At 35.8% G+C, this 15,669-nt stretch overlaps 1 protein-coding gene across 1 annotated transcript in view; it reads left to right on the top strand.

Annotated features, from left to right (window-relative positions):
* Positions 1–4,205: 4,205 nt before the first annotated feature.
* Positions 4,206–15,669, top strand: part of LOC109075878 (cytochrome P450 2G1-like) — a 38,499-nt gene continuing 27,035 nt past the window's right edge. The window contains exons 1-4 of the mRNA XM_042738924.1: positions 4,206–4,474; positions 5,258–5,420; positions 5,499–5,648; positions 5,750–5,910. Coding sequence (XP_042594858.1) covers positions 4,304–4,474; positions 5,258–5,420; positions 5,499–5,648; positions 5,750–5,910 — 645 coding nt within the window. The 5' untranslated portion in view covers positions 4,206–4,303. The remainder of the gene's footprint in view (positions 4,475–5,257; positions 5,421–5,498; positions 5,649–5,749; positions 5,911–15,669) is intronic.

Below are 15,669 nucleotides of genomic sequence, written 5' to 3'. Positions count from 1 at the left end.
TCAGACTGGTCGTGGGGGAGGTGTTGCAACAATATATAGTTACCCAGAAAACAGGATACAGGTTTAAATCATTTGAAATACTTATGCTTAATGTTACACTGTCAGATATGCAAAAGAAATCTATTGTATCTCTTGCTCTGGCTACTTTGTATAGACCACCAGGGCCATATACAGAATTACTAAAAGAATTTGGAGATTTCCTCTCAGACCTGTTGGTTACCGCTGATAAAGCGCTAATTTTCGGAGATTTTAACATTCATGTTGATAATACAAATGATGCATTAGGAATTGCGTTTACTGACTTATTAAACTGTTTTGGAATAAAGCAAAATGTCACCGGGCCCACTCATTGTTTTAATCATACGCTAGATTTAATTATATCGCATGGAATCAGTCTTACTGACATAGATATCGTACCTCAAAGTGATGATGTTACTGATCATTTCCTATCGTGCATTCTGCGTATTGATGATAATAACTATATAGCTTTGCGTTATCGTCCGGGCAGAACTATTGTTCCAGCCACCAAAGACAGATTCACAAATAACCTGCCTGATTTATCTCAACTGCTCTGTGTACCCATAAATACACATGAACTAGACAAAATGACTGGCAACATGGGCACTATCTTCTCTAATACATTAGAAGCTGTTGCCCCCATCAAATTGAAAAATGTTAGAGAAAAACGTACTGTGCCATGGTACAGCAGTAATACCCACGCTCTCAAGAAAGAAACTCGTAGTCTTGAGCATAAATGGAGTAAAACTAATTTGGAAGTTTGTAGAATTGTGTGGTAAAACAGTATGTTCAGCTATAGACAGGCTCTAAAAACTGCCAGGTCCGAGCATATCCACAGACTCATAGAAAACAACCAAAACAATCCAAGGTTTTTATTAAGCACAGTTGCTAGATTAACAAATAACCAGACGCCACCTGATCTAAATATTCCCTCACAGTTAAATAGTAATGACTTTATGAATTTCTTCACTGAAAAAATAGATAACATCAGAAATACAATAACAAATGTAGATTCTACAGCGTCTAATACTTTAGTTTTATCCATCGCACCCAAAGATAAACTGCAGTGCTTTACAACTATAGGACAGGAAGAGCTAAATAAACTTATCACTGCATCTAAACCAACAACATGTTTATTAGATCCTGTACCCACTAAATTACTGAAAGAGTTGTTACCTGAAGCAGAAAAACCGCTTCTCAATATTATTAACTCGTCGTTATCTTTAGGTCACGTCCCAAAACCTTGTTAAAATTACAAATGACTTGCTTCTTGCATCAGACCAAGGCTGCATCTCATTGCTAGTTTTACTTGATCTTAGTGCTGCGTTCGACACCATAGATCACGACATACTCATAGACAGATTACAAAACTATACAGGTATCCAAGGGCAGGCTTTAAGATGGTTTAGATCCTACCTGTCCGATCGCTACCACTTTGTTTATTAAAATGGGGAGTCATCTCATTTATCACCAGTAAAATATGGAGTGCCACAAGGATCTGTCCTAGGTCCTCTGCTATTTTCAATATACATGTTGTCCCTTGGTAATATCATTAGAAAATACAGGATTAGTTTCCACTGTTATGCTGATGATACTCAACTATATATCTCAACAAGACCAGGTGAAACTTCAAAATTATCTAAGCTAACAGAGTGTGTTAAAAATGTAAAAATCATATTTCCCATGTTACAAAAACTGCATTCTTCCATCTTAGAAACATTGCCAAGCTACGAAACATGTTACCTGTTTCTGATGCAGAAAAGCGAGTTCATGCGTTCATGACCTCTAGATTGGACTATTGTAATGCACTGCTAGGTGGTTGTCCTGCATCCTCAATAAACAAGCTACAGGTAGTCCAAAATGCAGCGGCTAGAGTCCTTACCAGGTCAAGAAAATATGATCATATTTCCCCAATTTTACAGTCTCTGCACTGGCTACCTATTAAGTTCCGTATCAGATACAAAATATTATTACTTACTTATAAGACCCTTAATGGCTTAGCTCCTGCGTACCTAACTAGTCTTCTACCACGCTACAACCCATCATGCTCCCTAAGGTCACAAAATGCTGAACTTTTGATAGTACCTAGGATAGCAAAGTCCACTAAAGGAGGTAGAGCTTTTTGCATTTGGCTCCCAAACTCTGGAATAGCCTTCCTGATAATGTTCGGGGTTCAGACACACTTCCTCTGTTTAAATCTAGATTAAAAACACACCTCTTTGGCCAAGCATTCAAATAATGCATCTCATAATTTTGGACGGCAGTTATATCTGATCAAATGCGCATTATTATTCTTTAGCTTGGGTTAAACTAATTAATTTTACTTGGCTGGAACAGCAGCTACGCTAATTATGTCTCTATTTGTTTTTCTGTTTTGCCACGGGATTTTTGTTCTCAGAGGACCTCAGATGATGCTAACCCAGAGACAACATACAGAACTACCACATTTTGCTATAAGTTTGATGCATAATTGCTGTTAATAGTGTTCATCGTCTGTTTGATTATGTCTTTTATTGATTTTTCTGAACATTTCTGCCGTATGCACATAAACTGACAGTCATCACTGATAAGCTACTACTAAATATTGTAGAAACTTAATTTTCTGTTGCTTTGCAATGATTTGTATCGTAAAAAGCGCTATACAAATAAACTTGAATTGAATTGAATTGAATTGAACACTGATATTTGTATACTTGCTACATAAAGTATACTTAAAAATATACTTGAACTTTAAGTATAATAAAATAAACTTGAATATACTACTTTTTGTTAAGGGTAGTTTTATATGTGAAGATGAGACTTAAATGTGAAGGTTAGACTTACAGAAGGTTTTAAAGCATAAAGTGTCAACAATTTACTCAACTTAATACTTTTTTCTTTTTCTGTAAAACATGTTGGCAAACTTTACTCACAGCAAAACCTATTTTGTATTTTTAGTACACAAGGTGATGTTATAACTGAAGACTGCAATATTGTCTATGAGAGATGTTTCACAAGTTCACCCTTACATCTAATCTGAGCAAATAGTAAGCATATTTTGACGTGCTTTCCTGGGGGAGGGCCCAGAGCCCTGAATATAGACCGAACCCAGAGAACCCCCTTATCCCTAGTATAGGATGAAAATAAATAAAGAGTTAGGAGCTAGGGTGGAGGAGAGATACCAGAAAACTGTCGTAGGATAGAGATAAGTAGGCTGCATATATATATTCCAAACAGCAACCAGTGTCGGGCCAGATCTGGCCCGCATGTATCCTAACCCTAACCCTAAGTTATGTTGCTGTCTTGGAACATTGTGCTAGTTAGGATGGTTAGCTAAACGAGTTACACCTGTGCCAAACTGGTTGATTATCTGATCATGCTCCTTCCGAACCTTGTTAATAAAACATAATTTATTGTGATGTCTTTAAAAAATGCAAGTTAACTAAACACTGACCAACTTGAGTGAAAATTCTTCTTTCGTATTTTTGTATAATTGTAAAAAAGTATAATTATAATTTATAGTTTGTACATAATCAGAAAAATGGCTGCCCACTGCTCTGGCTGTGTGTTCACGGTGTGTGTGTGTGTGTGGGTGTGAAATGCAGAGCACAAATTCCAATATGGGACACCATACTTGGCCACACGTCACATCCTATCCTTTCCTTTCCTTTCCTTTAAAAAAAAAAAAGATTAAAATTTGAAACTATATAGGTTTGATTTTCTCTTATATGGGAGGGCAGTTTCTCTGTTACTTGAGACTGACTTAACTCAAATTTATAAGACATAACTCAAATTTATATTGCAAAGTTTTAATGGATGACTATATTGCAGTTTTAATGGAACGGTTTTAATGGACTTGCAAAGTGTTGTTCACAGAACTAAAGTGTATAAAATATAGTTGTACAGACTTTTTGCATGCGAGGTGGGTTTTTTTTTTATAATGCAGTTTTATAAAATCTTACAGAGAGCAGACCCAATGCAGGTCCCTTCATAAATGCCATGATGAAGATGATATAACAGAACAATATCATATTACAATATTACAGAACATTGAAGAAACCCCTTGCACTCATGAGCTGATACATTTCATGTGTATGTTGGTGGAAAGACAGAAGAAATTAGGTTAGGGAGCACTCTGGTTAATGTGTACATGAAGGTCCTCACCTCTTTCTCATTCCTGCTTGAACCACCCCCTTTCCTATTCTGCTCCCACTGTGCATATAAAAACCTTTAAAGCCGACATAGACACATACAGATACTGAAAAAGAAAAAAACTGACCTGAACAAAACATCTTAGGTAAGAGGGATGGAATTGTCTAGCTCATTAGTGTTGGTTTTAGTCTTGGCTGTGTTGATGTTGGTCTGGTGGAAGGGGAAGGCGAGTGGATTTTATTTGCCCCCAGGGCCACTGGCACTGCCACTGATTGGAAACTTACTAATAATGGACAAGCGTGCACCCTTTAAAAGCTTTATGCAGGTAAGAGGACTTTGTGTCTGAATTTTATAAATAAAAGCATTTTGGAACTCAACCCTGTCTTTGAAAATTAGTTTTGAATTTGCAGTCAATTATGAGCAGTTCATTTTAACTTAGAAATGTACAGATTTAAAGTTACATGGCATCATATAAAAAAGAAGAGTGTGCTATAAACACAATCATGATAAATAAAGTCATGATTGTCAGCTATAGAATCACAATTATCCTTTTAAAACTTTTTTACTATTTTTATACAGAAACAGGCTTAAAAAATCTCAAAATTCTAATATTATATTTTTATGTATATCCGTAAATGCACAGTTGTAATTTTACTTGCTTTATAAAGAAAAAAAGAAAGAAAAAAGACAGAACTCAAACACATTTTTCACTCATTAGGACCATGCCCCTGTAACAACAAGCCATAAGACTGATATTTTTTTAGATTTATAGGTTCCGATTTTTCGATTTATATTTGATTTTTTTATCCTTCCTTTTTAGCTTTTCTAGCAAGACAGAAAGGTATGCGGTAATACAACTGGTGCAGGTTCTTGTCAGATCTTGCCTAGGGCACAATGTGATTTGTCAGTGCTAATGATCATTGGGCTGGGGCACCATGAAAGTCTTCATGAATCCTTTCAATGTCTGCAAAATATAAGGAATAATCTTCTATTATTTCTTATCTGCTGTAGCAGAGAGCAGTCTATTTACAAACGTGAACTGTCACAGTGATCAAATTGTTAATGCTTGCACTGGTGTGTGATGGTAAAATCTGTTCCCTTAAAACAGTGGAGTAAAACCTATGGGCCCGTGATGACGGTGTACCTTGGGCCACAGAGAATGGTGGTTCTTGTCGGTTATGATGCAGTCAAAGAAGCTCTAGTGGACCAGGCAGAAGACTTTTCATCAAGAGCCCCCATTCCCTTTCCGAACAGAGTTGTGAAAGGCTACGGTACGAGTAATCTTTCTGTTTACTACTGTTTATAGAAAATCAGTTCAATGTAGTTTAGCCTACATTACATGTTTGCAGGTTTGCTCATCAGTAATGGAGATCGCTGGCGTCAGTTGAGGAGGTTCACTCTCACCACGCTGAGGGATTTCGGAATGGGACGCAAACGAATGGAACGGTGGATTCAAGAAGAGAGCAGACATTTGCTGAAGAGTTTTGAGGAAACCAAGTGTGAGGAACTGACAAATATGCACCAAAAATTATCTACTAGGGTTTGTTTAAGTTGAAAGTTCTGCATTCAAAATGAGAATGTTAAGGTTTTTTTCCTTCAGCAACACCAGTTGACCCAATCTTCTTCCTGAGCCGGGCAGTGTCCAACGTGATCTGTTCATTGGTGTTTGGTCAGCGCTTTGATTATGAAGACAAAAATTTCCTGGGCTTGCTCCAGATCCTCTCCAGACTCCTGCGCTTTGGCAGCAGCCCTTGGGGTCAGGTGAGCAGATGTGTAATGATCCCTGTCTTGTGTTTTGGACTTTTATTCTGAAGTGTATCGATCTGTAATGCTGGAGCAGTGAAAGTGAAATGAGACAAATCCAAATGCAGTAAAGATTTATTAAAATGGTCAAACTTTAAATTAAAAGTACATAAATAATCATCTACTAATACCTGAATTAATACTTACTGAATACTAAACTAATACTTAGTCAAAACTTGAGCTAATCATGAATCAGTAAAGAGCTATCCAGTCACGCTTCGTTTTAAGGTCCACTTCTCGCTATTAACAAACCATTAACTATGACTTTTGCCTCAATAAACTTCTAATTTGCTGCTTATTAATAGTTAGGGTAACACTTTATTTCAATAGTTCACTTTAGATACTCTACTAACAGTAAGTAACTTTGCAACTACATGTCAACTAGCAATTAGTTGAGTATTAGTAGACTGTCTGCTTAATATCTTCTAACACTTTCTTTGTCAACTTATTGTCAACTTATACTAACCCTAAACCTACCTAATAAGCAACTAGTTAATAGTGAGAATAGGTCCCTTTATTAAAGTGTTACCAGCTATTCTTAACTATTATTGGAGTTATCGCAGCCTAAACTACATCAGTTAGTTTGATAGTTAATGGAGCATAGTGTTAGTTCTGGCAGATCACGTTAGTCAAGCTCGCATCAGCTGACACTCAGCTGATCCATGTCTACCTATAGGAATACGACCCCAATCATAATTCCCTTTATAAGGTCCTTTCAGTCATTATTCAGCAGCTATCGCTTTGCTCAGGAGATATTCAGACAGTGAATTCCATCTCTATGGGAAGCATTCAATCAGGAATTTTGTGACAGGTTCGTTTCCCACAGAGTATCTCACCAGATTCAAGTTTGTGAACTTGGAAGCTAACTCGCCACATTGATTGATTGGTAAGCTGATAGACTTGCAAGTGACTTGAGTGAGCACTGCTTCTCACAATTGACATAGACTCTTTGCACGCAATTCATCGCTGAAGTTGTGCTAATGTGACTGCATCAACAATCACTGCATCACTTTTACATGAGACCTGCTTTTCCCGCTGGAAAAAGGAAGATTTGAAGAAGGGTTAAAGGATCCTCATAACAACTGGGCATGTCACAGTTGGGGCAGCTGTGGCCTAATGGTTAGAGTTGGACATGTAACCCGAAGGTTGCAGGTTCAAGTCTCAGTGCTGGCAGGAGTTGTAAGTGGGGGGAGTGAATGAACAGTTCTCTCTTCCACCCTCGATACCCATGGCTGAAGTGCCCCTGAGCAAGGCACTGAACCCCCAGTTGCTCCCCGGGCGCTGGATATAGCTGCCCACTGCTCCAGGTGTGTGTTCTCGGTGTGTTCAATACTCACTGCTGTGTGTGCACTTGGATGAGTTAAATGCAGAGCACAAATTCCGAGTCTGGGTTCACCGTACTTGGCAAATGTCACTTTCACTTCACTTCACCTTTTTAATCTCTGAATGTCTTCACGAAGTTAAGCTAAGCTAAGTTTCTTATTTCATTCTCATTGCCTAATGCTATGTTGGCAGATATGCTATTGTCAAATACTGCTCATTGTTTAAGGCTAGTTGTTCAGTCTGCTAGGTATGCTGTCGTATTTTGACATGCTGGTAACATTACCCAGTTAAACTTACCACAGCGAGCCTTGTTTTAAATCTGTTGTTTAAGGCTGTCTGATATGAAATAGGCTTGCTGCTTCAAGCTCATCTAGTATTGGGAATGCTGTTTCATTAAATTTATCAGACTATTATTTCCAACAGGCTGTGCTTTAGTCAGTGATATGCTGTTGCTTAAAGCTATCTAGTGTATCGGTAATGTGCTTGGTACTTAACACGCAGTATGTAGATTTTGCATTTATCTGGATAAGGGCAACATGCCTGTTGCCTAAATTTTGAGTATTGACCATATGCTGTACTGCATTAAAGGGGCATGCTGCTCTTCTCAGCTGCTTATTAAAGAAGAGCACCCCTTCGCTGCTTCTCTTCTTCTGTAAAGGTCATGCTGCCCCAGCCTATGCTATTTCAAAAGGTATTTGCTTTAAAGCTATTGGGATTTTGCTTGCTTGTTAAGGCTTATTTATTGTCAGTATCATGTTTGTTGCTAGACCTGCTTGTTGCTTTAAGCTACGGGATGTTACTGCAAGTGCTGGTATCCGGGTAAACTTGCAACAGCAAGAAGCTAATGTTTAAGTTGTTTAAAGCCGTCTAATTGTTCTTGAAATATGCTTGCTGCTTATGGCTCATCTGGTTATTGGGAATGCTATTTCTTTAGGTTCTCTGACTAGTGCAACATGTTGTGATTAAGCAAGCAACATGCTTGTTGCATAAAGATATTGAGTGTATCAGTAAGGCACTTTGTACTCACACAAGTTATCAGATTGAGGACATGTATCAATGAGCGCAAATGTCAATGGGAGGCGACAAACCTTTAAACTCATGAGTTGATTTATTGAGTCATATGCTATTTTATTGAGTTTTTGAATGGATCTTAAAGCTTTAGGCCAGGTAGAATCGGCAATCTCTGAATCAGTTCATTTGCTTGCTTCTACAGCTGCAGTATGCTGTGTTTGCTGTGAACTGGCAAACTAGGCTGCAATTCTAGTGGGTTTTCTGCATCTTTAATCATTTTTAGGTAGTTTATTAAAGGGGCTTGCTGCTTTTCTTAGCTGCTAATAAAGAAGAGCACCCTTTCACTGCCACTGTCCTCCCAAAGGGGTAAGCTTCTCTTATTACCTGCTCATAGCAGAAGAGCACCTCTTTGCCGCCACTCTCCTTCCGTAAGGCATTTTCAGTTAAATTACTGTCAGCATGTGGTTGGGTGGCGTTAACCATATGGTTTGTTTTGGGGGGGTTATTTATGCTCTCCCTGCTCCTATCCATACTAGGCTGCATAAATGGGCAGGGAGTGTTGCCCAGAACAGAACCAAACCCCTAACCTAAAATGTGGTCCTGACAGAAATGGAGCGTAGTGTTAGTTCTGACAGGTCATTTTAGTCAAGCTTGCATCAGCTGACACTCAGCTGATCCACATTTACCTATAGGAATACGACGCCAATCATAATTCCCTTTATAAGGTCCTTTCAGTCATTATTCAGCAGCTATTGCTTTGCTCAGGAGTTAATCACCCACCACCATCCTCAGCTCCTCCTCTCGTCCAGTCAGGACTTGGCATTGGATATTTCTTCTTGAGTCAGAACACTGAATTATGTTAATATATATAGCGTATATATATATATATCTGCTACATTAATCATTAACCCTCTGAGGTCTAGGGGGTTTTATGGGGCCTGGAGAAATTTTGACATCCCCTGACTTTTGTGCTTTTTTCAGTTGCTTATAAATAGATACAGGGCTAAAGTCTAATAACACTGTAATCAGTACAAACTGGACTACAATAATATGTTAAAAGCATGCATGTACATGATTGTGTTTTTGAGAAAACAACGTTTATGCATGGTTAGTAAAAAACTACAATTTTGAAGTTACTGAAATAAGGTCATAAAACACATACAGAGCATTTGTTCACAAGACTGTCAAACCTGGAGCTTGTAGCCTAGAATTTTTGCTTCAAAATGATGTGAAAATCATCTTGTTTACTCACTCACTGAAAACAATAGATTAATTTAAAATTTCTAAGACCCCTTTTTTTCAAAAGGGCATATCCGAGTAGGCATCAACTATCATGAATATTTGTGTGATTCACACTTGAGAAGACAAAGACCCACATAATGAGCTGCATAATGAGCCTTTCAGGCAGGTGTGTGACTGAGAGAGAAGAGTTACAAGAAAGGATGTGAGGACAAAATAAATGTATATATTTTTAGGTTTGTAGTTTATTTAGAATATATTTAATTATCCCACAAAATAACTTGGGATTCACTTGCGAGTGCAGTTAAACAGTTTATTAGGAACAATCAAAGCTGAATTTCAAAGCTAAATTTTTAGCATTATTACTCCAGTCACACAATCTTTCAGAAATCATTCTAATATTCTGATTTGTTACTCAAAAAAAACATTTTTTATTGTTATTATTATTATTATTATTATTATTATTATTATTATTAATTTTGAAAAGAGATGATTTTTTTTTTTATTAATTGAAAGAACAGCATTGTTTCTAACATGATTATTGTATTTATCATCACTTGTGTGCTAAATAAGTTTTTATATATAAATTTTTATATATATATATACTGACTCCCAGCTTTTAAATGGTATAGTGTATATTGTTACACTTGGAGTAAGACTGGAGTAATGATGCTGAAAATTTAGCTTTGATCACAGGAATATATTACATTTTAAAATATATTCAAATAGAAATCAGTTATTTTAAATAGCAAAAATATTTCACAATATTACTGCTTTAGCAAATGCAACTTTCTGTATTTTAGATCAAATAAATGCAGGCTCATGTGTCATGTTGAAATATATAAATGAACGTCACATATCTGGCATTTCCAAAATCTATATTGTTTATGTTCTCTGAAGGACATACTTTTTTGAAGAGACTTTGAAGAGATGGGAGTGTGTGCCTCGCTTGGTCTTAGCTGTGTTCCAGATTCCTGAGTGGGCTGCTTATTTGCATTGGCTCGCTTTGCAACAGGTTATTATTTATCTGAAATAAAAAAGTAAGTATGCTGTTTACGCAAATAAACTGCATTATTAACATTATTGTGATGGTCACTGATACTATTAGTAATTTACAGGAAAAAAAGAACAATTACAACATTGCCCATTTATTGTCAGTGTTATTTCCAGCTTACTTGATAGCCTTTTTTTAATTATTATTATTTACACCAGAGCAGATATTGATGAATAGAAGTTACATTCTTGAAAACACAAGCATGCTTTGTATGAAGGCCTATACAATATATATAGTTCTAAACATATTTGGCTATTTGCTGACTCTCTCCACATGGACGTGCCTTTAAACAGAAATACAACCTTCACAGATTACATGATGCTTTCATTTTGAATTGATTCTTTTAAAATACATTTCAAGCTTTCTGTAGATATATTTCTCATGTATGTGAGACGCCACAATTTTCAGTTATTTCATTATTAGGAAAAAAATTACGTGATCAAGAGGGCGCCTCCCTGTCATGCATGCGCATTAATAATTTTTGCACAAACACTTGAATATAAATAATAATTCACATTTTGCATATGCATTACAAAGTAAATATTTTTTTACATGCAATTATCCAAAATAAAACCAAACAAGATTTGTAATGAAGATAAAATATGTAGACAAATAAGAATAAATGCTGCGTGCACTCAGCATCATGCAGAGCAAATCTTGCACTGATATTTTACGGAATATTATACAAACCTGCATTTAAATGCGGCTGCAATTTATTTATTTGTTTTATTTATTTATTTTTACTTTACTTAAATTATATGAAAGTAAGCAAAGAAGACTCCATTTAAAATCACTGAAGTTGTCAATTAATGAAGCTCTTTTTTTTTTTTTTTTTACATCGTGTGCACTTTGTTGATAAGTGAGGACGTTTTATTAATCCATCCATTCTTTAGAGTTGCAATGATTTAGTTAAATAGTGCAGGTTTAATTTATTTGTTTCTTGTTTTAATTAGGCCTAAATAATGGGAGCAAAATTATACAGTGCCTTACGTTTTACTAAAATAAAGAAACTAATTTATAAAACACGCAAGCCTAGCTCACAATAGGCTATCACTTTTAATGCTCCGATGCAAAGTAAACCACATTTTCTTTTTAATAATATAACACATAATTCATATTATATAAATAATATTGCACACTATTTAAATGTGTCTAATCTAAATTATGGTGTAGAGAATAAGCACAGGCTCATAGGCTTCACATTTATCCTGCTTGAATTCGTTCTAAGAAACGCACATATCTTCATAAGGACTAAACTTTCATCTGTGAATATTAAATATTTTTTCTTTCATTTTCCCCGACTGCAATCAAATATAACACTTCGGTGAGGCAAAGCTGACGTCTATTTGCGAAAATGTGCTTTGATGCGCTTGTTTGAAAACCTGTGATTAAAGCGCCACTCAGCGGTCAAAAAGCTGCAAATGCACTTTGCAGACGCCGCGGCGGCGGTACGAGCGGCGGTAGAAGTAACGTTTTGGATGTCTACCTACTGTGTGTGTATATATATATATATATATATATATATATATATATATATATATATATATATATATATATATATACTAAAACATAAAACTGTTTCAGATTAAAATTTAAAACAAATTTAACTAATTAAAAAAATATATATCTAATACTGTTTAAATTTTAACCTCTCCCCATGCATTACACATTTTGAAGGTTTACATGAACTAAAAGGACAGTTTTATTATAGGTTTGCATATAGAGGTCAGTGTTTGCTTTCCTCAACACAAACGTGTGACGTGCAAGAACAGACCTCAGCTCTGCACATTTCTTCTTTTTTTGGTTTTAATAGTACCTGAACACACACATTTGAGCATCTTATTTTTGGTTTTAATGGAGGTTGGCAAACCCACTTATGGAGGCTTACCCCCCCAACTGCACAACACTGGTATGACAGCTGACTTAAAATAAAGATTGGGTTCAGGACAGCCGATACAATCAGTTAAAAAAACACTTGATCGGCCCTACAATTGAGATCGGCTCGGGACATCCCTAAATATAATTAATATAATATTGTTAACAATCACAACACACTGCTTAAACTTTATAAAACCCTATAAAACTAACTGAACACTTGGATTGAACACTTCAGTTGATAAAATGTTTATATTATACTTTTAAATACATTATCATTTTTACAACCTATAATAAAAATACATATCGAGGTGTCCTGAAATATATGGAACCATATGGGTAGCAAAATTCATTTTGAAATGCAAAATGACAATGCAATATGTAATATGGCAATGTATTTGTGTATTTACATTTACATTTTCCCATACATATGTGCAACATTTAGTGCGAAATGAAAATGAAAATTCAATTATATAATTTAAATTTGCCATTTTCTACACTAGTTTCAATATGTAAAAACTTATTTTAACACTTTATAAGTTGCAAAATTAAAATGAAATTGTATTACCCAAATTGATGAGATATGTTTAACATGTCCAAGCAAAAACTTTAGCAAAATTATAATTTAAGTGCCATTTTTCCTAAATGCATTTAGACTTACGGGTAGGACACTTGAGATTGCATTTTCATCGTGATACTGCATGATAATTGTAGCAAAATGCAGTGTGAATTTCAAAATGCATTCTGAGTCAAATGTGCAACAAAGTGGTTGCAAAAATGGTGATTTAATTGTCTTTTATTTTTCTTAAATGCATTGAAACTTACACTTAAAACGTTTCAATTGCAATTTCATTAAATACCCCACGATAATGCAGTTTAAGTCACTGTGGATTTGACAAATGCATTCAGAGCTGATCACGCACCCAACCTGTCAATCATTATATCAAGGCAAGGCTCAGCAACAAAATGTACAATAGGTCAATATTCCCCATTAACCAAAGCTTTTCACCTGCCTCAACATCTCTCACTGTTTTACACTCCGATTGATGCACATAAGCAGACAGAGCAATTCTACACTTTAACCTATTTGCTACCATACTTTATTCTTCTCCTATAATGGATTGCATGTCCCCGAGCACCTAAGCATTGCAGGTGCATCGCACATCTCACTCTGCATGCCGTGTGATGCATATATAAGCAAATTCTACACTTATTTACCACCTTACATTAAATTGTATTCCTCTCTTTTAATCCATAACACAGCGCGTTTCGTGGCACCTAAAGGTCACGCACCTGCCACAAGAGCTCTCACTTTTTACAGCCACCGGACACCACGATTGATGCCCGTGGTTTTTAATAATAAGTTATCTCACTTTATCTGTGGCATGTTCCATGACAGCTGTGTCTAGATCAGACTGGTGAAGTGTCATCTGGGCAGGCAGGAGTAGCAGCGGTCACACTTTGTGACCATTTATTCTGCCTGTGTGACTAAATTTTGTGTGCGGTCACACTGGCGCAACCACCACATTGTTCAACTCATAAGCGATGCCATTTCTGTTGCACATGAGAAACATCAAACGGCAACTCATTTGAAATGCGCAGTGCTTAGTGTAGAGCCTGTTTTTTTTAATACTTGCCATGTAAGCAGGAGCATGAAGGTGCGCGCAGCAAATATTACACAAATATTGAGAACACAGTGGATGGTTTTCATGCTAAAGTAAAGTAAAAGACCACTTCTTAAACCCGAGAAGGTGAACATGTTGGTATTCTTGTGAAAAAGAAAAAAAAAAAAACCTTGCTAGCACTGTCACCGACAGCAAGTTTAGTTTTACTTTTCTTTTTGTTTTCATTTTGAAAACTTATCTTTGCTGTTTACCTCAAGTTATGCTATGGAAGCTTTCTTTTATTTATTTATTTTTATTTGATTCCTCAGGTTTTTACTAAATGTTCTGTAATTTATTAGTCAGTATACAATACTATGCCATGTCTCATCTTATTCATTTTGTTAATAAACGTTTTGTAAGCTAGTTTGTCATTGTATCTTACTGTTTTATTGTTGTTGTGCTTTTTAATTAAAAATAACAATAAATACATCTTTTGGTTTAGTTTTAAAAAAGTGAAAGGTGTTTGATGTAAGCAAAAGAGACAATTTTATTTTATTGTAAAACTTGACAACAGAGCCGTCATGGTCATTAAAAGTGAGGGGGCACGTGCTCCCTCATATTTTTGAGCCAAGAGGATTTTGAATGCAGCTTCCAAAAGGCAAAAAAATAGCAGATTAATATTTTCTATATTTAATACAATAAACACTGGTGCGATTAGAACGTTAAGTGAGTTATATCATCAGCTGCTAAATTCAAATCTGCGTTCACTGGCTGGTGCTGAGCCAGAGACAAATGCGTTTTTAAAGCACTGTGCAATAACCAATCACACACAATGCTGTTGAGCTTATGAATGCAATGACCATTTAGAGGTGTTCAGATGAGTGCCTGAAATGGTGATGTTTTCTTCACTCACTCACTCACTCACTGAATACCTCTTTCTGGCAATTTCTCTTGTCAGAAACAACAAAGGTATTAATTTCATACTGTAAACAGCTTTAGTGTTTTTAATGGGAGTTTTTGAGAGCACTTGAACTAGACTGTCAGTGAAAATGTTCTTTGATGATGTAAATGTTTTTTGCCCTCTTCCTGTACAATGAAAGTGTTATGATTAGTAGCCTAACTTGCAATGTTTTTATTCACATTAACTTCAATGTGCCCTATCAATGTTAAATTTGCATTAAATATAAATTCAGTTGTATTAAAAATATGTTATGGCATGACACCCATATCTGTTAAGTAAACAGACAGGTTTTTATGCATAGTTAATAGATTACATTATTATGTTATTTTGACCATCGCCCACTATAAATCAACACCCTGATAGCTCACGTACATCACAGAGAAGTCTATCTGATGTCAGCATCTAGTATTTTTTAGAGTGTTTGCTCATCTGCAGTTCAATTCAATTAAATTCAAGTTTATTTGTATAGCACTTTTTACGATACAAATCGAAAATGATGTTTTTACAATATATTTAGATTAAATTAGATTAGATTAGATTCAACTTTATTGTCATGGCACATGTAAGGTACAATGCAACGAAATGCAGTCAGCATCTAACCAAAAGTGCAATAAGCAGTAAGTACAGAATATTCAAGGTCTACAATATGT

The sequence above is a fragment of the Cyprinus carpio genome, chromosome B15 (genome assembly GCF_018340385.1).
Source record: "Cyprinus carpio isolate SPL01 chromosome B15, ASM1834038v1, whole genome shotgun sequence".
Classification (NCBI taxonomy): Eukaryota; Metazoa; Chordata; class Actinopteri; order Cypriniformes; family Cyprinidae; genus Cyprinus; species Cyprinus carpio.
Note: the sequence above shows the minus strand (reverse complement) of the source record. Positions and strands in the feature narration are given on the sequence as shown.